Source organism: Xenopus tropicalis, chromosome 8, assembly GCF_000004195.4.
Source record: "Xenopus tropicalis strain Nigerian chromosome 8, UCB_Xtro_10.0, whole genome shotgun sequence".
Taxonomy (NCBI): Eukaryota; Metazoa; Chordata; class Amphibia; order Anura; family Pipidae; genus Xenopus; species Xenopus tropicalis.
In genome coordinates, this window is record NC_030684.2 from 5,036,989 (window position 1) to 5,059,028 (window position 22,040).

The 22,040-nt window shown below is 44.4% G+C and overlaps 2 protein-coding genes across 4 annotated transcripts in view; both read left to right on the forward strand.

Annotated features, from left to right (window-relative positions):
* The first annotated feature begins 304 nt into the window (after positions 1-304).
* On the forward strand, positions 305-7,726 carry LOC101733314 (beta-1,4-galactosyltransferase galt-1). The gene is made up of 2 exons (XM_012954309.3): positions 305-487; positions 5,122-7,726. Exons 1-2 carry the CDS (start codon positions 463-465, stop codon positions 6,450-6,452), a joined length of 1,356 nt encoding a protein of 451 aa, XP_012809763.1. The 5' UTR covers positions 305-462; the 3' UTR covers positions 6,453-7,726.
* Positions 7,727-14,539: 6,813 nt separating this feature from the next.
* The window catches only part of adamts13 (ADAM metallopeptidase with thrombospondin type 1 motif 13), a 28,741-nt gene continuing 21,240 nt past the window's right edge, over positions 14,540-22,040 (forward strand). For all 3 annotated transcript variants that reach the window (XM_031891562.1, XM_031891564.1, XM_031891563.1), the window contains exons 1-14: positions 14,540-14,711; positions 15,198-15,261; positions 16,550-16,821; positions 17,206-17,335; positions 17,520-17,668; positions 17,819-17,902; positions 18,230-18,354; positions 18,742-18,888; positions 19,055-19,189; positions 19,390-19,540; positions 20,456-20,560; positions 21,413-21,564; positions 21,656-21,719; positions 21,798-21,924. In XM_031891562.1, coding sequence (XP_031747422.1) covers positions 14,643-14,711; positions 15,198-15,261; positions 16,550-16,821; positions 17,206-17,335; positions 17,520-17,668; positions 17,819-17,902; positions 18,230-18,354; positions 18,742-18,888; positions 19,055-19,189; positions 19,390-19,540; positions 20,456-20,560; positions 21,413-21,564; positions 21,656-21,719; positions 21,798-21,924 — 1,774 coding nt within the window. In that variant the 5' untranslated portion in view covers positions 14,540-14,642. The remainder of the gene's footprint in view (positions 14,712-15,197; positions 15,262-16,549; positions 16,822-17,205; positions 17,336-17,519; positions 17,669-17,818; positions 17,903-18,229; positions 18,355-18,741; positions 18,889-19,054; positions 19,190-19,389; positions 19,541-20,455; positions 20,561-21,412; positions 21,565-21,655; positions 21,720-21,797; positions 21,925-22,040) is intronic.

A 22,040-nucleotide genomic window follows, 5' to 3' on the forward strand; every position in this document is an offset into this window, starting at 1 on the left:
TACTGTCTAAGGGAAACACTATGGCACCCCCTACCCATATGTATAAATACAAATATACAGAGAAGGAATGTTCTGGGCACACAATAAGCTATACCCCCATACTATACTGTCACTGTCAGTGACACAATCCTGTAAAAAAACCTGAAATGCATCAGTGTCACTTTAATGTCCTTAGGTCCTTATTCCATAGGGGCATTTTTGTTTTTCTTTCTTTGTCTCGCTGCAAGCCAAACGTTTCACACCACATACTCTCACGAATTCCTTCTTCTGGAACAATATATATTCTTCCAAAAAAAAAAAAAGAGCCAATAGAAACTCGAGGAACTTGAGGTTGTCACCATGAGGGATAGGAGTCGGCGTTGGGACTGAGCCAAGGGCAGATATTACCAGGTATTTGGATCCAGTTGGTGCTGGTTGAGGTTCTCCCCATAGCGACTGCCTTCAGTGGTTCCTGTCTGTCTAATGGTGCCGTCAGTCCTAACGATGGGTGAGATTTTATTATTCTGGGGGACTTTGGATATGATTTAATTACTGCTCTAAGTTGCTTAGAACTAAGTTGTACAGGTATGGGATCCCTTATCCGGAAACCTGTTATCCAGAAAGCTCCGAATTACGGAAAGCCCGTAAACAAATAATTCAGAATTTTAAAACTGATTTGCTTTTTCTCTGTAATAATAAAACAGTACCTGTACTTGATCCCAACTAAGATATAATTACCCCTTATTGGGGGCAGAACAGCCCTATTGGGTTTATTTAATGGTTAAATGATTCCCTTTTCTCTGTAATAATAAAACAGTACCTGTACTTGATCCCAACTAAGATATAATTACCCCTTATTGGGGCAGAACAGCCCTATTGGGTTTATTTCATGGTTAAATGATTCCCTTTTCTCTGTAATAATAAAACAGTACCTGTACTTGATCCCAACTAAGATATAATTACCCCTTATTGGGGCAGAACAGCCCTATTGGGTTTATTTAATGGTTAAATGATTCCCTTTTCTCTGTAATAATAAAACAGTACCTGTACTTGATCCCAACTAAGATATAATTACCCCTTATTGGGGCAGAACAGCCCTATTGGGTTTATTTCATGGTTAAATGATTCCCTTTTCTCTGTAATAATAAAACAGTACCTGTACTTGATCCCAACTAAGATATAATTACCCCTTATTGGGGACAGAACAGCCCTATTGGGTTTAATTAATGTTTTATTAATTTTTTAGTAGATTTAAGGTATGGAGATCCAACTTATGGAAAGACCCCTTATCCGGAATACCCTTGGTCCCGAGCATTCTGGATAATGGGTCCTATACCTGTATTGACATATTCCATGCTGGCGTATATTTTTGCATTCGGAATTGACGTTTTGTTGAGCCTCGGTACCAAAAATCCAATGATTTTAGAATTCAGCCATACACCAAATTGGTTTGTGAACCTTCAGTTGCATTTTTAAATGTAAGTTACAAAAAAATTGACTTGTCTAGTGCTTTAAAGTCACTTGGGGCATCGGAAAGGTATATCGGGATCTTTCAGGGGATCACGAGCCGGTAAGTAATCTGTAATTCTTGGGTAAAATGTGAGTTTTCCCAAGTCACAAGAATTATTGCTTCTCAGTGGGGAAAATAAGGGACCCAATTGGGCTGTGCCTGAAGAAGGTTCTTGAAGCTCTGTGTTTGAATTACCCCCAGGTGTGCCCTAGCTGCCACCCTGCTTAGACAAACTTTAAAAAAAAAATGTCTCAAATAAGATGTTCCCCATTGATAGCACTCACTGATCCATGACAAAATTGACTTGTCTAGTGCTTTGACTTGTCTAGATGCCCACTTGGGGCATCAGAAAGGTAGATCGGGATCTTTCAGGGGATCACGAGCCGGTAAGTACTTCTTGGGTAACGGGCAGAACTCACTGATCCAAGTTAGTTTGTACAGATATTATCACTAGAATGAGAACTGTGTGGGTGGAAAGGGGGGGGTCAGACATGATACATAAAGGGGCAATTAACACTTTAACTGCCACTTACATAAGCAACTGGAGAGATCTCATCCATAAACTCCAAGGAAACAAACCAGACAGAGTTAGAGATGAAGCGCTGGGTATCCCATAAGGTGTCTGGGTAGAACCAGTTGTGATATCACAAGATAACTATCTTAGTTAACCCAAACTGCAATGAAAAGGTCACCACTAGATGCCGCTAGTGAGCTTATTCACTCAGTACACATTGTAAAACCCAAGACTGGAATTCTTTTGATCTTCGTTAGTGCATCACTCTGGGGCCAACACAGAATAAATAACACTGCAAAGTCCATATTGTGTTGCCAAAAGCTCATGAACTGTACTTTGCTATAATTACCGCCTGACAGGGTCGGACTGGGCCACCGGGGCCCACCGGGAAAAATCCAGACCCGACCCTTACCGGTGCTCCCCCTCCCGAACGCTCCTCCCCTGACGCGTCAAATGTATGCGCTCGGGGGAGGACGTTGGGTGGGGGCCCTGCAAGGGGGCCCCTACGGGGGGGGGTGGTGGAGGACGCGTCTGGCTGAGTGCACCTGCAGGGCCCCTGGGACGGGAGCCCCGGTGGGCCCTTCACACCCCAGTCCGACCCTGCCGCCAGCCCCGAGTAGGTGTTAATTTTCGCACAGACTAATGCGATATTTAGCGCATCTAAGGGGCTGATTTACTAATCCACGAATCCGAATGGGAAAAATTCGGATTGGAAAATGAACATCCGATGGCCCAATAGACAGCACCCCCATAGACAGTGCCCCCCATACACAGTGCCCCATTTGCCCCCATAGACAGTACCCCCCATAGACAGTGCCCCCAATTGACCCCATAGACCATGCCCTCAATTGCTCCACAGACAGTAGCCCCCATACACAGTGCCCCCGTAGAAAGTACCCTCCATACACAATGCCCCCATAGAAAGTGCCCCCATACACAGTACCCCCCATACACAGTGCCCCCATACACAGTACCCCCCATACACAGTGCCCCCATACACAGTACCCCCATACACAGTGCCCCCATACACAGTACCCCCCATACACAGTACCCCCCATACACAGTACCCCCATACACAGTGCCCCCATACACAGTAGCCCTCCTTACACAGTGCCCCCCATACAGTGTCCCCCATACACAGTTCCCCCATACACAGTGCCCCCATACACAGTAGCCCGCCATACACAGTGCCCCCATACACAGTAGCCCTCCTTACACAGTGCCCCCATACAGTGCCCCCCATACACAGTTCCCCCATACACAGTGCCCCCATACACAGTAGCCCGCCATACACAGTGCCCCCCCATACAGTGTCCCCCATACACAGTACCCCCCCATACACAGTTCCCCCATACACAGTGTCCCCCATACACAGTGCCCCCATACACAGTAGCCCGCCATACACAGTGCCCCCCCATACAGTGTCCCCCATACACAGTACCCCCATACACAGTTCCCCCATACACAGTGCCCCCCATACACAGTAGCCCTCCTTACACAGTGCCCCCCATACACAGTATCCCCCATACACAGTGCCCCCCATACACAGTAGCCCTCCTTACACAGTGTCCCCCCCATACAGTGCCCCCCATACACAGTACCCCCCATACACAGAGCCCCCCATACACAGTGCCCCCCATACACAGTAGCCCCCAATTGCCCCATAGAGAGTACCTCCAATAGAAAATTCCCCCCATACACAGTACCCCCCATACACAGTAGCCCTCCTTACACAGTGTCCCCCCCATACAGTGCCCCCATACACAGTACCCCCCATACACAGAGCCCCCCATACACAGTGCCCCCCATACACAGTAGCCCCCCAATTGCCCCATAGAGAGTACCTCCAATAGAAAATTCCCCCCATACATAGTGCCCCCCATAGACTTCTTGTGGCTCCTGCTCCTTATTCGGCTCCTCGTGTGGCGGTGACAGGACCTTTTATAAGTATGCGCCCCGTGCGTACGTGTGACATCACACGTACGCACGGGCGCAGCCTTATAAAAGGACCTGTCGCCACCATATGAGGAGCCGAATAAGAAGCAGGAGCCGCAAGAAGAGACGGAGTCGGAGCGCTCGGCTGGAGTCAGCGCATCCCGCTGGCCTGGATAGTTTAATGAATGTTCTGCATTTCCGTGCAGCAGTGTCAAAGTGGACCCCCTACTGTGCATGTTTCCTTTCCAGGCACCCCCTGCTGTCTGAAAACAGAATAACAGCCTAAGAAGGTTTTTTTTTTTCTCCTGACACAGCAGGGAGATGGCACGAGATAACACAACAGGATAGCCTGTGTTATCTTGTAACTAGTTAAGTTTTGGGAAACGCTTCATCTGTATATAAATAACTGATCAGTATAAAGTCAGTAGCACAAGAGCAATAGTAGCCCAAAGTATGAACTCTCTACTGTTTGTATCATCGGATTTCAGAGTGTTTTAGCATCCTGCCATATACCGAATTGGTTTATGAACCTTCATTTCCATAGTTAAATGTCAGTTAGAAAAAAAAAATGACTTGTCTAGTGCTTTAAAGACACTTGGGGCATCCGAAAGGTAGATCGGGATCTTTCAGGGGATCACGAGCCGGTAAGTAATCTGTAATTCTTGGGTAATGGTTGCTCTCTTCTAAGAATATTCTTGAAGCTCTGTGTTTGAAATATAATGAAGTATCCTCCTGTGCTTCTTCTGAAATACCCCCAAGGTCAGGCCCTAGCACCCCCCCCCCCCTCCCCAGGTCTGACCTCTTATGCCAAACCCTAGCTGCCGCCCTGCTTACACAACCTTTTAAAACAACCAAAACTGCTCAGAACTCACTGATCCAAGTTCGTTTGTACAAATATTATTACTAGGGTGAGAACTGTGTGGGTGGAAAGGGGGATCGGACATAATAAGCAGGGGAGAAGTATGACATAAAGGGGTAATAAACACTTTAATTGCCACTTACATAAGCAACTGGAGAAATCTCATCCATAAACTCCAAGGAAACAAACCAGAGCTATATAAATAACTGATCAGTATAAAGTCAGTAGAGCAATAGTAGCCCAAAACATGAACTCTCTACTATTTGTATCATCGGATTTGAGGGCATTTTCTAAGGATTCTCTCTTGCTTCTTCCTTTCCCCAGATAAACACAATTATAAGAACCAAGCTCCATACATCGTTTGCTATGCAAAAAAGATTCACTTCTTCAGAAGCATTTTCATAGTCACGTTCTTTCTATTGTCTATTAACTATTATTGGCCGAGGAGGTATCAGCTGACCAGATTTAGAAGCCCGCCTATTTGTGGTGGCCGAGCGCCAAATGATACGATCACACCATTAAAGAACCAGAGAACCTTTATTATTTCTGCATACAAGGATAACAGGGAGGGAAATATCATCCGGATCTTGGGGATTGTCCACCATCAAGAAGTGAAGGAACTCTACTGTTACTTCTGCTGTAATTCCAACACCAACGCGACCACAACCAGGGCAGGAATTGATATCCATCAGGATCGGTTTGGGTTCCCTTATGGTCTTGCCGATATCATCTGCACAGAACCTCCGGACTGTAGAGCGGAATTTGTGTCGGTTCATTGGTCTCCTTCTGAAGTCGTCCACAATCTCACCAGCTTCAGAATCAGGAACAGGGATCCCGGCCAATTTACTGCCAACTTCACCGTCTGCTTCTCCACCATGTTTGGGAATTACAGCAACGTCCTGCAGTTCATCCAGACCATTGAAATGTATAAGATACTGGGCGCCCAAAAAGTCATGGTCTACCTGAACAACTGTAGCCAACAGATGGAGGAGGTCCTTCAGTACTACACCGAGGAAGGGACGGTGGAGGTGATCCCCTGGCACATTCAGCGATATCTGAAGGTCTCTCATAATTGGCAATATCCCAACGATGGCACCGAAATTGGTTATTACGGACAATTATCAACACTAAATGACTGTTTGTACAGAAACATGTACTCTAGCAAGTTTGTTGTACTCAACGACCAGGATGAAATAATTCTGCCTTTCAAGCACCGGACTTGGGACTCAATGATGGAAAGTCTTCAATGGGAAAACCCCAACGTGGGAATCTTCCTCTTTGAGAACCATATTTTTGCCAAAACTGCAGTTTCCAATGGGAATTTTACCAACACATCCTCATGGAATGGGGTCCCAGGGTCCAACCTACTGCAGTATATACACCGGGAACCGGACAGACCCAATTACTTCAATGCCCGGAAAATGATAGTGGATCCAAGGGCAGTGATCCAAACGTCTGTTCACTCTACCCTGAAACAGTACAAAAACTTTAAGAATATCCCTCTAGAAACTGCCCTGGTTCATCACTGTAGAGGCCCCCTGCAGCCCCAGCTGCCCAGAGCAGCCTTAATTGAAGATAAAACTATATGGAGCTATAATGGTTCCTTAATTCAGAATGTTAATCGGATGCTTGAGAAATTTATAACGAAGCCATGATTAGACAGTTAAGGCTGAGTGGGCAGTTGATCAGCCTGTGTATGGGGCCCTCAGATGAACCTGCCTGAGGGCACGTTTAAAAATCCTATTGGGACAAGGAGCACATTGATGCGTTGATGTGGTCCTCATCCTGATGGCTTCAATCTCTGCAACATGATCTGATCAATCTGATCAATACTCGTCCCAACGGCCTCTACCCCAGCAAAGTCACCCTAGGGCCAAATGATCAGATCAATCTAATATCTCCAAGGTGGCCACATCAGGGAAAGATCCCTTCATTTTGTGACCTCGCCAAACCAGATCTTTCAATGTACGGCAACCTTTACTGTTGAGTGCTGTGAGTTAGGCATTTGAGGTTTTTGTGTTATTTTTCTCATGTTGAGTACAAATATCTGGGAGTGGACCATTTATAGGTGATGCTGTTCCTCCCCAGCCAAAACCTACATAGAAAACCCTGGTGAGATACCGTATACAGTATGGCAGAGTCGTTGTCACTTGTCCAGATGAGCTTTCTACATATCCTGTACTATAGGTAAGGAGAACATCTAAGAGCAACAGCTACAAACCCATTATGGGACATTCAGACCGTATTGAGGTTGTGCAGCCTTTGAAAGACCAAGGGCTGATTTATTTACCCTCAATACCTTACTAGGGAAGAGACCAAGTGACTGTTGTTGTAGAGAGAACCACAATAGGAACCCAGATCTTCTTCTCATATAATGTGCTGAGGTTGTCTCCCTATCTTGTGGCCCCTTATCGCCCTCCCTTTATTCTGTAGTATGAAAGATAAAGTCCAAGTCCCACCTCTAGGGGACCCAGGTTCCGACAGATCTCAAATTGAAAAGAGATTGAGATTTGGGTGAAACCCAAGAAGACAAATGGAAGACGCCCCTTGGAAGCTACAGGTATGTTCCAATGATATCTACATGGAGTACAAAATGTCCAGGGATATGGATACAACGGTCTCTCCTTATTGCTTAAGGGATATGGAGACACCAGGTGAGATGGTTAGAAACCATGAATGAACACAGAGAGGCAACCAATAAAGGATTGGGTATCAAGCCAACCAATAGCAGGGTGTCTCGCTGTGGGAAGACTGGGGTTTGCCAATGGGTATTTGTTAGGATTACAAACTGTTAATGGGCATTAACAGCAACACATGAACAATGCTCTGGCTCATATCTAATGGGGTGAATATAATGACATATAATATATATTATATATTATATAAACATATAATGTACATATAAACACAATCACAGAAATAAACTTTAGCTATTTGAGAAGTCGTATGAGTGATCTGTTTTGCGGGGAAACTCTGAAATTTTTTATAGATGTAAAAGGTTGAAACAATAATCAAGAGAAGGAATGTTCTGGGCACACAATAAGCTGTACCCCCATACTGTACTGTCTAAGGGAAACACTATGGCACCCCCTACCCATATGTATAAATACAAATATACAGAGAAGGAATGTTCTGGGCACACAATAAGCTGTACCCCCATACTGTACTGTCTAAGGGAAACACTATGGCACCCCCTACCCATATGTATAAATACAAATATACAGAGAGGGAATGTTCTGGGCACACAATAAGCTGTACCCCCATACTGTACTGTCTAAGGGAAACACTATGGCACCTCCCTCCCATATGTATAAATACAAATATACAGAGAGGGAATGTTCTGGGCACACAATAAGCTGTACCCCCATACTGTACTGTCTAAGGGAAACACTATGGCACCTCCCTCCCATATGTATAAATACAAATATACAGAGAGGGAATGTTCTGGGCACACAATAAGCTGTACCCCCATACTGTACTGTCTAAGGGAAACACTATAGCACCTCCTACCCATATGTATAAATACAAATATACAGAGAAGGAATGTTCTGGGCATACAATAAGCTATACCCCACACTGTACTGTCTAAGAGAAACACTATGGCACCCCCTACCCATATGTATAAATACAAATATACAGAGAAGGAATGTTCTGGGCACACAATAAGCTGTACCCCCATACTGTACTGTCTAAGGGAAACACTAAGGCACCTCCTACCCATATGTATAAATACAAATATACAGAGAAGGAATGTCCTGGGCACACAATAAGCTGTACCCCCATACTGTACTGTCTAAGGGAAACACTATGGCACCCCCTACCCATATGTATAAATACAAATATACAGAGAAGGAATGTTCTGGGCACACAATAAGATGTACCCCCATACTGTACTGTCTAAGGGAAACACTATGGCACCTCCTACCCATATGTATAAATACAAATATACAGAGAAGGAATGTTGTGGGCACACAATAATCTGCACTGAAGACTGGGTTAGGGTGGTAATAGGGGGCATACAGGTAAAGGGGCAGGAACATGCAGCAGTAAGGCACGTGCCTCTTCTGCCTACCTCTAGTTCCGGCCCTACTTTCTTTGTCTCGCCTAGGGTTGCCACCTCTGCCAGCATTTGTTGCCAGGCAGGGGGGTGGGCAGTGACATCACAAGGAGCGGTGAAGAGCATATTCAAATGAGAGAAAATGAAAAAAAAAATGGAGTTCAGTGCTTTAAAGTCACAAGACTTTTAAGGAAAGGTGGATTGTGATCTATCAGGGAATCCCTAGCCGGTAAGTCCTATTATTAAGATAAGGAGACCTCTTGGGTAATAGGTGCTTTTCTAAAATACAGCACTAGGGGGCTGAATTACTCAAGTTCATATGGGAGTTTTTGCCGTGAGTTTCTTGAATAACTGCAAATTCAAATATTTCGAATGTGAGTTCCCTGAAGGCAAAATGTCTATCAAACGAATCTTGAAAATCTGAGTGCTCTTTTGGGGGATAATAAGGGACCCAATTTGGGCACCCCTGAGGAAGATTCTTATAGCTACGTGTTATAAATATAAAAGAGCATTCTCCTCCTCATGTGCTGGTTCTTCAGTAGCCCCGGGTCAGGCCCTAGCGCCCCCCCCCCCCCCATCTGTGACCTTTAATGCCTAACTGCCACCCTGCTTAGGCAAACTTGTAAAACAACCAACATGACTCAGATGAGATGTTCCCCATGGCTAGTACTCACTGATCCACATTAGTTTGTACAGATATTATCACTGGGGTGGGAACCGTGTGGGTGGAATGGGGGATCTTCACAGAAACCAGCCAAACAGAGTTCCATAAATTACTGATCAGTAGATTCAGAAGCCCGCCTATTTGTGGAGGCCAAGCGCCCCATGATACGATCACACCATTAAAGGGCCAGAGAACCTTTATTATTTCTGCATACAAGGATAACAGAAGGAAGGACATCATCCGGATCTTGGGGATTGTCCACCATCAAGAAGTGAAGGAACTCTACTGTTACTTCTGCTGTAATTCCAACACCAACGTGTACCCAACCAGAGCAGGAATTGATATCCATCAGGATCGGTTTGGGTTCCCTTATGGGCTGGCCGATATCATCTGCACAGAACCTCCGGACTGTAGAGCGGAATTTGTGTCGGTTCATTGGTCTCCTTCTGAAGTCGTCCACAATCTCACCAGCTTCAGGATCAGGAACAGGGATCCCGGCCAATTTACTGCCAACTTCACCGTCTGCATCTCCACCATGTTTGGGAATTACAGCAACGTCCTGCAGTTCATCCAGACCATTGAAATGTATAAGATACTGGGTGCCCAAAAAGTCATGGTCTGCCTGAACAACTGTAGCCGACAGATGGAGGAGGTCCTTCAGTACTACATCAGGACGGTGGAGAGAAGGAATGTTCTGGGCACACAATAAGCTGTACCCCCATACTGTACTGTCTAAGGGAAACACTATGGCACCCCCTACCCATATGTATAAATACAAATATACAGAGAAGGAATGTTCTGGGCACACAATAAGCTGTACCCCCATACTGTACTGTCTAAGGGAAACACTATGGCACCTCCTACCCATATGTATAAATACAAATATACAGAGAGGAAATGTTCTGGGCACACAATAAGCTGTACCCCCATACTGTACTGTCTAAAGGAAACACTATGGCACCTCCTACCCATATGTATAAATACAAATATACAGAGAAGGAATGTTCTGGGCACACAATAAGCTGTACCCCCATACTGTACTGTCTAAGGGAAACACTATGGCACCTCCCTCCCATATGTATAAATACAAATATACAGAGACGGAATGTTCTGGGCACACAATAAGCTGTACCCCCATACTGTACTGTCTAAGGGAAACACTATGGCACCTCCTACCCATATGTATAAATACATATATACAGAGAAGGAATGCTCTGGGCACACAATAAGCTGTACCCCCATACTGTACTGGCTAAGTGAAACACTATGGCACCTCCCTCCCATATGTATAAATACAAATATACAGAGAAAGAATTTTCTGGGCACACAATAAGCTGTACCCCCATACTGTACTGTCTAAGGGAAACACTATGGCACCTCCCACCCATATGTAGAAATACAAATATACAGAGAAGGAATGTTCTGGGCACACAATAAGCTGTACCCCCATACTGTACTGTCTAAGGGAAACACTATGGCACCCCCTACCCATGTGTATAAATACAAATATACAGAGAAGGAATGCTCTGGGCACACAATAAGCTGTACCCCCATACTGTACTGTCTAAGGGAAACACTATGGCACCCCCTACCCATATGTATAAATACAAATATACAGAGAAGGAATGTTCTGGGCACACAATAAGCTGTACCCCCATACTGTACTGTCTAAGGGAAACACTATGGCACCCCCTACCCATATGTATAAATACAAATATACAGAGAGGGAATGTTCTGGGCACACAATAAGCTGTACCCCCATACTGTACTGTCTAAGGGAAACACTATGGCACCTCCCTCCCATATGTATAAATACAAATATACAGAGAGGGAATGTTCTGGGCACACAATAAGCTGTACCCCCATACTGTACTGTCTAAGGAAAACACTATAGCACCTCCTACCCATATGTATAAATACAAATATACAGAGAAGGAATGTTCTGGGCATACAATAAGCTATACCCCACACTGTACTGTCTAAGAGAAACACTATGGCACCCCCTACCCATATGTATAAATACAAATATACAGAGAAGGAATGTTCTGGGCACACAATAAGATGTACCCCCATACTGTACTGTCTAAGGGAAACACTATGGCACCTCCTACCCATATGTATAAATACAAATATACAGAGAAGGAATGTCCTGGGCACACAATAAGCTGTACCCCCATACTGTACTGTCTAAGGGAAACACTATGGCACCCCCTACCCATATGTATAAATACCAATATACAGAGAAGGAATGTTCTGGGCACACAATAAGATGTACCCCCATACTGTACTGTCTAAGGGAAACACTATGGCACCTCCTACCCATATGTATAAATACAAATATACAGAGAAGGAATGTTGTGGGCACACAATAATCTGCACTGAAGACTGGGTTAGGGTGGTAATAGGGGGCATACAGGTAAAGGGGCAGGAACATGCAGCAGTAAGGCACGTGCCTCTTCTGCCTACCTCTAGTTCCGGCCCTACTTTCTTTGTCTCGCCTAGGGTTGCCACCTCTGCCAGCGTTTGTTGCCAGGCAGGGGGGTGGGCAGTGACATCACAAGGAGCGGTGAAGAGCATATTCAAATGAGAGAAAATGAAAAAAAAAATGGAGTTCAGTGCTTTAAAGTCACAAGACTTTTAAGGAAAGGTGGATTGTGATCTATCAGGGAATCCCTTGCCGGTAAGTCCTATTATTAAGATAAGGAGACCTCTTGGGTAATAGGTGCTTTTCTAAAATACAGCACTAGGGGGCTGAATTACTCAAGTTCATATGGGAGTTTTTGCTGTGAGTTTCTTGAATAACTGCAAATTCAAATATTTCGAATGTGAGTTCCCTGAAGGCAAAATGTCTATCAAATGAATTTTGAAAATCTGAGTGCTCTTTTGGGGGATAATAAGGGACCCAATTTGGGCACCCCTGAGGAAGATTCTTATAGCTACGTGTTATAAATATAAAAGAGCATTCTCCTCCTCATGTGCTGGTTCTTCAGTAGCCCCGGGTCAGACCCTAGCGCCCCCCCCCCCTCCATCTGTGACCTTTAATGCCTAACTGCCACCCTGCTTAGGCAAACTTGTAAAACAACCAACATGACTCAGATGAGATGTTCCCCATGGCTAGTACTCACTGATCCACATTAGTTTGTACAGATATTATCACTGGGGTGGGAACCGTGTGGGTGGAATGGGGGATCTTCACAGAAACCAGCCAAACAGAGTTCCATAAATTACTGATCAGTAGATTCAGAAGCCCGCCTATTTGTGGAGGCCAAGCGCCCCATGATACGATCACACCATTAAAGGGCCAGAGAACCTTTATTATTTCTGCATACAAGGATAACAGAAGGAAGGACATCATCCGGATCTTGGGGATTGTCCACCATCAAGAAGTGAAGGAACTCTACTGTTACTTCTGCTGTAATTCCAACACCAACGTGTACCCAACCAGGGCAGGAATTGATATCCATCAGGACCGGTTTGGGTTCCCTTATGGGCTGGCCGATATCATCTGCACAGAACCTCCGGACTGTAGAGCGGAATTTGTGTCGGTTCATTGGTCTCCTTCTGAAGTCGTCCACAATCTCACCAGCTTCAGAATCAGAAATAGGGATCCCGGCCAATTTACTGCCAACTTCACCGTCTGCATCTCCACCATGTTTGGGAATTACAGCAACGTCCTGCAGTTCATCCAGACCATTGAAATGTATAAGATACTGGGTGCCAAAAAAGTCATGGTCTGCCTGAACAACTGTAGCCGACAGATGGAGGAGGTCCTTCAGTACTACATCAGGACGGTGGAGAGAAGGAATGTTCTGGGCACACAATAAGCTGTACCCCCATACTGTACTGTCTAATGGAAACACTATGGCACCTCGTACCCATATTTATAAATACAAATATACAGAGTGGGAATGTTCTGGGCACCCAATAAGCTGTACCCCTATACTGTACTGTCTAAGGGAAACACTATGGCACCTTCCTCCCATATGTATAAATACAAATATACAGAGAAGGAATGTTCTGGGCACACAATAAGCTGTACCCCCATACTGTACTGTCTAAGGGAAACACTATGGCACCCCCTACCCATATGTATAAATACAAATATACAGGGAAGGAATGTTCTGGGCACACAATAAGCTGTACCCCCATACTGTACTGTCTAAGGGAAACACTATGGCACCTCCTACCCATATGTATAAATACAAATATACAGAGAAGGAATGTTCTGGGCACACAATAAGCTGTACCCCCATACTGTACTGTCTAAGGGAAACACTATGGCACCTCCTACCCATATGTATAAATACAAATATACAGAGAGGGAATGTTCTGGGCACACAATAAGCTGTACCCCCATACTGTACTGTCTAAGGGAAACACTATGGCACCCCCTACCCATATGTATAAATACAAATATACAGAGAAGGAATGTTCTGGGCACACAATAAGCAGTACCCCCACACTGTACTGTCTAAGGGAAACACTATGGCACCCCCTACCCATATGTATAAATACAAATATACAGAGAGGGAATGTTCTGGGCACACAATAAGCTGTACCCCCATACTGTACTGTCTAAGGGAAACACTATGGCACCCCCTACCCATATGTATAAATACAAATATACAGAGAAGGAATGTTCTGGGCACACAATAAGCTGTACCCCCATACTGTACTGTCTAAGGGAAACACTATGGCACCCCCTACCCATATGTATAAATACAAATATACAGAGAAGGAATGTTCTGGGCACACAATAAGCTGTACCCCCATACTGTACTGTCTAAGGGAAACACTATGGCACCTCCTACCCATATGTATAAATACAAATATACAAAGAAGGAATGCTCTGGGCACACAATAAGCTATGTGACCATATCTGTATTATAAAAGCATTTGCAGGGAGGCAGGGACAACATTAAACTTTCTGTGCAGAGACTGGCCATGTCCAACCTCCAACACACAGACCCCCCTCCCTCACCAGCCCCCTCCATTCCCTCCCACTGACTCTGTAATTGATCAACTTGGTTGTAATCAAATGCAAGTTGTACATCGCTTGAGAGTCACTGGTATCTGTGCAACATACATTCTTCAGGGCTGAATTATATGGAGTGATAGGCGACTATGACCCGGCCGGTCCGTCTGTGGGTAGCCCTTGGCTTGCTCCTTTCTCCTGTACTGTGTGCGACAAAGGTAGGAGAACCCTTTCCCCCCTGGGTGAGAGGCACCGGGGCTGTTTACATTCCATTCTGTAAAGTGGAATATGACCCCTGTATCTACAAAACTGACTTCCTATGTATCTTACAGCAGCAATATGAGCTGACTCTCTACTACAGCAGAGCTTTTAGGTGCCCCAGAGCCTTCCTGAACCTCAGATATTATAACAGTATAAATCCACCTCTGTTCAACCCATCGTTAGTGATGAAGACAGTAGATACAGTTATCTACTGTCTTCATCACTAACGATGGGTTGAACAGAGGTGGATTTATGAGACTCAGGGCATTTTGTCCACCACTGCCATCCAAAGGCAAACGGAGTTGGTCGGCAGTGGAGGAGAAGCCCTTGTCTTCTCTGGCCCTTCCCTTCATCACATTCTCTTTATATAGTAGATTAAAAATGGATTAAACAAGAGTCAAAGATATAAAAGGTTGATATTCTCCATTTTTTGTTTTCCAAAGAAGTTCTTGCACCATCTAGAACCTGAAGAACTATATGGATACTTCGGTGCAACATCTGTCCTAGGTAGGTACCACTAACGGGGTCATGGTTTATCACATAAAAAAACCCCCACTGAAGTCTAGGGGGAAAAGAGTTACTGAGATACATTTGAGGTATTAAGTGCCATCACCGATGGCCATTATGGAAAGTGTTACTCCAGAATGTCCAGTTCTCCATTTGGATTTTCTCAGTAGCTTTTCTCAGTAGGATGTTCACGATCATTGTCTTCTTTTTCTTCTGGTCACTTCCAGTTGAGTAAGTCTTCTCATAATGGGCCAGATTCAGTTCAGTGAGAAGAGGTCATGGACAAGACTTAACTGGAGGAGAAAATACTTTTCTCCTAATTCAGTTCCAGTTTTTTCCCCCCGATAGACTTCAACAGAGATTCAATTCAGTGAGAAAAAGTTATCTCAAGGTTTATCACGTGAAAACTCATGGACAAGATTCAAATTAAGGAGAAAAAACTTTTCTCCTAATTCAGTTCCAGTTTATTTCCCATAAATTTCAATGGACTTTTCACATGATAAACCAGGAGATGAGTTTTCTGAATTGAATCACATCTCATATTGAACGTCCTCCATGGGTTTTCACGTGATAAACCTTGAGATAACTTTTTCTCACTGAATTGAATCTCTATTGAAGTCTTTGGGAAAAAAACTGTAACTGAATTAAGAGAGAAGTATTTTCTCCTCAGGTTGAGTCTTGTCCATGACCTTTTCTCACTGAACTGAATCTGGCCCATTATGAGAAGACTTATTTAACTGGAAGTGACAAGAAGAAAAAGAGGACAATGATCGTGAACATCCTACTGAGAAAGCTACTGAGAAAAACTGAGAAAAATGGAGCTGAATTAGGAGAAAAGTATTTTCTCCTCCAGTTGAGTCTATTAAGTCCAGGACCTTTTCTCACTGAACTGAATCTGGTCCATTATGAGAAGACTTATTTAACTGGAAGTGACAAGAAGAAAAAGAGGACAATGATCGTGAACATCCTACTGAGTAAAACGGAACTGAATTAGGAGAAATCTTGTCCATGAGTTTTCACGTGATAAACCTTGAGATAACTTTTTCTCACTGAATTGAATCTTGTAAGACTTTATTCTTCACAAAGAGTGAAAATATCAAGCTAGGTATCCCAAAAGTCAACCCATGTGGAGCTAGGCTTTACTAGCCTTACCCACTGCAGAGAAAGTCAAAGTTTATCTGGAAACAAACTATACACAACAGAGATAAAACACAAAAGACCAATAAACACAAAGAAAATGGCCTACCTGCAATAATTCAAAGCTGAACCCTTCCTTTGATCTCTCTAGAATCCAATGTGGTGGACCTGGCTGAGCTGACCTGCTCCTGTGAGTCCCCTGAGTTGCCACCCCTATGTTTAGCTTTGCGTTGCATCCTTCAGGGGACAGAGGGGACATTTGTCTTCAGGTTCCCTGTTGGTTCCGGACCCATCATTACGGAACGTGTTGTCAACACATCTCTGCAAAGGCTCAAACATTTCCCAGAGGGCTGCGGGGTTCCGGGTTTCATTCTATATCCAGACGAAACCAAAGCAGTGATCAGCTACTGTGAAGGAGAACTTGTGAGTCTACACCACAAGGCTACACCCAAATAAAACCAATACTTTATACCTCTAGGTGCCCCCAGTAATGTGCCGCTACAATAGCTAAGGTGCTTGTGATAGAAAGCTCTTTCTGGCCCTCGGTATCCCATATATTGGTTAGTAAAACGCTCCCCGTAAATGGGTCCAAGTAATAGAGTCATCAAGTGCCCCATAGATTATCCATTTGATTACATCTGGGACAGATTTTTTCTGGGGGCTGAAGGTTCCCTTGGGTTCCCTTGAAGGGTACAATTGAATAAAGTAACTCCATAGGGTATTAAGAAGGGGTTGATTTTCTTCAGTCCTTGCCATTTTCCCAGAAGCCTCCAGAACTCTTCTTCTAACCTATCTTTTGCCCCATAGCGTGGATTCATCGTCTCTGATGGACACTTGCTCTCCATACAACCGTTGAAGAAGAGGCATGAGCAAGACCACAAATCCCGAAGTTCTCATATTATCTCCAGAGTAGGGAAATCACCCCCTGCCAGTGGTGGTAAGACTTCAGCATACAAATGGCCATTATTTAAGTGTAAATAGTGGTACAAAATGAAAAAACGTTGGGTAACAATATTACTTACATTTTTTGTAGCTATTAGAGCCTTGACTATGTCGTACAGTCTCTACTCGTGCCCCAAAAAGTTTTTGACTTTGGCTAAATGTGCCTTTTCTTATTGCAGGACCAAGGCCTGCCCCTTTGCCCAACCGAATTAGCAAACGAGCAGTTGGTGGTGTGAAGCATTTGGAGCTCCTAGTGGTAGTGGGTCATGACGTCTACCAGTTCCACCAAGAGGACACTGAGCGATACGTCCTGACCAACCTTAACATTGTAAGCTATATAATAAGCCATTTAGTGGGAGGACATTCTCATTATTTCTCAGAAACACATATAATACGTATCACGTTATCAGAAGTGTTAGCTGTAGGCACCAGTAGAGCATCATTCCTGACATTGTTTTGTTTCTTATCTTTGTCACAGGGGGTTGAGTTGCTGAGAGATGTCTCACTTGGAACCGCATTCCGTGTCCATCTTGTGAAGCTAATTATCCTGACCGAACCGGAGGTAACTGCCAACAGTGGGCGTATGGTGTACGAATGCATGGGAGACAAAGTCAACAGAAGCATGGTCTATATCAGTGATGGCCAACCGGTGGCTCGAGGGGGAAACTTGTTGCTCACCGACCCCTTGGATGTTGCTCCCGGTGGCCCTAAAGCAGGTGTAGAAGTTGTAGCTGTGTGTATGTATCAGTCTGTGTATAGAACCCAATAGGGTTCACTGGTTTGTAGGTCTACATGTTGGCCTCAATGGCTTCCCCTTATCTTATTTAAGACCTTCTCTCTCTGTCCCTCTTTCGTTGTTATGTCCTGTTTAACCATTTTGTGTCCCCAGGCAGATATCCAAATTACCACCAACCTCACCTCCTCGTTGATCAGCCTTTGCAAATGGAGCCACAAGGTGAACCCTCCAGATGACTCCGACCCTCAACATGCAGACCTTGTTCTCTATGTGACCAGGTAAGGAGAACTCACTGCTGACCTAGCCCGTTCTGTGAGTATGTGATGGATATGTATTCTATTGTTCCTAATAACTGTATATGAGAATCCTTGAGGCAATGTCCAGTGGTGGCCTTAGAAATGTCCAGTGGTGGCCTTGGAAATGTCCAGTGGTGGCCTACTTAGAGATATTAGATAGACAGTAGAGCTATTAGCTACTGTTGGCTTCCAACGCCTATGCATGGAACAATTTGATCAGCTAATATGGTATTTCTTGACCAGGCAGGTCATTGCACCTCCCTGTATAGCTTCTAAACCTTTTTTGGAGAACATCTTCAACTTGTGCATGAAGTATATGGTGGACCTCAATGCACAGCACCTGTTTTTCATGCTTTTTTTCATTTCCAGATTTGATCTTGAATTACCAGATGGCAACAAACAGGTGCGAGGAGTCACCCAGCTGGGCGGGGCCTGCTCGTCTGTTTGGAGTTGCGTCATTACTGAGGACACCGGCTTTGATCTGGGAGTCACCATGGCACATGAGATTGGACACAGGTCATCACTGTATATTATATTCAGAATATTAAGAGAATTTCAGACATAAGGAACAATTTCATTTCAATTCATAATTAATTAAGATTAGATAAGAATGCTCTGGGAGAAGGGTGGGGGAGGTTTGAGTTTTTGAATTTTACCATCTCCTATTGTATAACGGCTTCAGTTTTGGAATCAACCACGACGGAACGGGGAACAGCTGCAGCAAAAGTGGGAACATCATGGCATCGGAGGGGTACCACAATAACGTCCACCTCACCTGGTCTGAATGCAGCCGGGAACAGTTCCTCAGATTCCTCAGGTAGCAACAAGAGTCTGAGTTATAGCCATCATCTTGATCATGATATTTTCCATGGGTTCTAGTACTCTAGTACTCTAGAACTCCTATCATTCTTACTTCTAGCATCACAATTATTTTATATTCCAATGGGTTGAGGGAGAATGAGGGTTAGGTGCTTCCTCTGAATATGCTTTGTTCTTCTACCTCTTGTACCTATACAGCAGCGGCATGGCAAGCTGTGTTGATGACTTGCCAGCAATGGACAGTAGTATTCCCGGCTGGAAGCCCGGTCTGTATTATGGAGCAGATGAGCAGTGTCAGATTGCCTTCGGCAGCTCTGCCCTGGCATGCACTTTCTCCAGAAATGACCTGGTAGGCAAAGCTTGTTATGACCGTTCTTTTATTCCCCCTCCCAACCATTTATTTTCCCTTAATACTTAGATGTAGTATTGTGGTCAACCCAACTTATAGGTTGACCACAATACTACCTCTTGGAGTTACGACCAGCTGCTGTATATTTTGCTTCATCTCAATTTACTTCTTAATTGAAACCACAATTGAGACCTTGGAGGTGTATCTCAGGACAGTTTTGAGGTTTAACTCTGCTGATGCAGGTAAGACACCTCTCTTCGTACAATCCTTCAGCTGGTTAGATTAAAAAATGATACGTTGAGATTTGGCTGGGGATCCATTGGAGGGACAGACCTGTACAAAGCAATGAGCTGAGGAAGTTGGCCATGAAGTTGAAGACCTACACCTCCATCTCACAGAGGAGATGGTCATAGGTTGACCACAATACTACATCTTGGAGTTACGACTTGGAATTAAACACTCCAGCTGCTGTATATTTTGCTTCATCTCCATTTACTTCTTAATTGAAACCCCAATTGAAACCTTGGAGGTGTATCTAGGGCAGTTTTCAGGTTTACCTCTGCTGAGGCAAGTAAGACACTTCTCTTCGTACAAGAATAACTCAGCTGGTTAGATTAAAAAAAATAAGTTGGGATTTGGCTGGGGATCCATTGTAGGGACAGACCTGTACAAAGCAATGAGCTCTGGAGGTTTGCCATGAAGTTGTAGACCTACACCTCCATCTCACACAGGATGCCATCAATTTTTTAGACATTACTTTGGAACGTTTGGGAGATGCCAGTGCCAGCTCAGTGCAGCCCAGAGTAATCAGTTTCACTAAGTTAGGGTTTAAATAAAGCAGTTTTATTGCTTTTAGTGTCCAGAAACTGCATTGCTACATCTCAATGAACCTTCTAATATTCTTCTCCTTCCAAGGATTCCTGCAGTGTCCTCTCATGCCACATAAACCAACACGATCGTACGAGTTGCAACAGACTTCTGGTCCCCCTTCTAGATGGCACAGAGTGTGGGGAGAACAAGGTAATACACAAGGGCAAGTTTGTAAATGTAAGATTCCCCGAACCTACTCTCATCGTTCCCTTTAGGTCAGCGGTTCTCAACCATTGGGAGTTGAACGACCCTTTCACAGGGGTCGCCTAAGACCATCGGAAAACACATATTTCTGATGGTCTTAGGAATCATTTTATGGTTGGGGGTCACCACAACATGAGGAACTGTATTAAAGGGTCGCGGCATTAGGAAGGTTGAGAACTGCTGCTTTAGGTGGCCATACACCATAAGAGCCAAACAAGCGGATCTTGCCACCGATATGCCCACCTAAGATGGGTGGTATTGGAGCCCAAGGACCAAAAGATTGAATTACAACGTCAGGAATGAGCCGATGCGACCCCTGATCCAATGGATAAATTAAACCTCCCTGATCGAAATCTGGCCAATATTAGGCCACATATTGGTCGGGTTGGCCCATCGGGGTTGCCCATACACAGGTAAATAAGCTACCGAATTGGTCTGAAGGACCTGAATTGGCAGCTGAAACCTGAAGTCCAAGACACTTGGGGGGCTCTTCGTTCAGGTTTTTTTTTACGATTTGGATTTTTTAGCACCAAAACTTGCATAAAAAAGTCATGTAGAAATCAATGGCAGATGTCCCTTCCCTGGAGGATCCGTGTTTGCTTTGGTTTTCAAAAAGTTGCAGCTTTGCAACCTTTTCACAACTTGAAGACATTGGTGGAAATGATACAGTTTTAGTAGATCTGCCCCAAAGAGAAGAACATTGAGCAGAATTGAATGGTGGTTCCTTCAGTAATGGTGGGGCCTTGACGACTTGGAAAACATGGTTAGATCTTCTCTAAACACATTTTTCTGTTTTAGTGGTGCCACAAGGGCCGTTGCAGTTCACTCGAAGAGCTGAATCCGGTTTCCGTAGTGCACGGAGGATGGTCCAGTTGGGGGTCTTTCTCCTCATGTTCCCGCAGCTGTGGTGGGGGAGTCGTGATGAGGAAAAGGCAGTGTAACAACCCTAGGTTAGATCTCTGCACTGACATTGGTTTTTTTTGTTATTGTCCAAATACTATGACTGATTTTATTTGAGAAGACCTTCTACTTTTACGACAGACCTGCATTTGGTGGACGCGCCTGTGAGGGATCCAATCTACAGGCTGAAATGTGTAACACTCAGGTAGATTATGAGTTCCTGCCCTAGGTCATTCCCCCTTTCTTCTCTCTATATATTTATAGATACTGTTTATATTATCAGGTCTGTAGCAGCACCCAGATCGGTTTCATGAATGAGCAATGTTCTGATACAGACACCAAACCTCTCTATCTCAGCCCAGGAATTCCAAGTTTTTACAAGTGGACCTCAGCCGTTGGCTTTGTCGATGGTAAGAATGAGATCTGGTTTTAAAACCCATCGGAAGCACAGGAAAAGGTCTAGAAACAGTTTCAGGGGCATTGGATCTTCTTTCCATTTAGCTTTATTTCATTGCTACGTTCTACA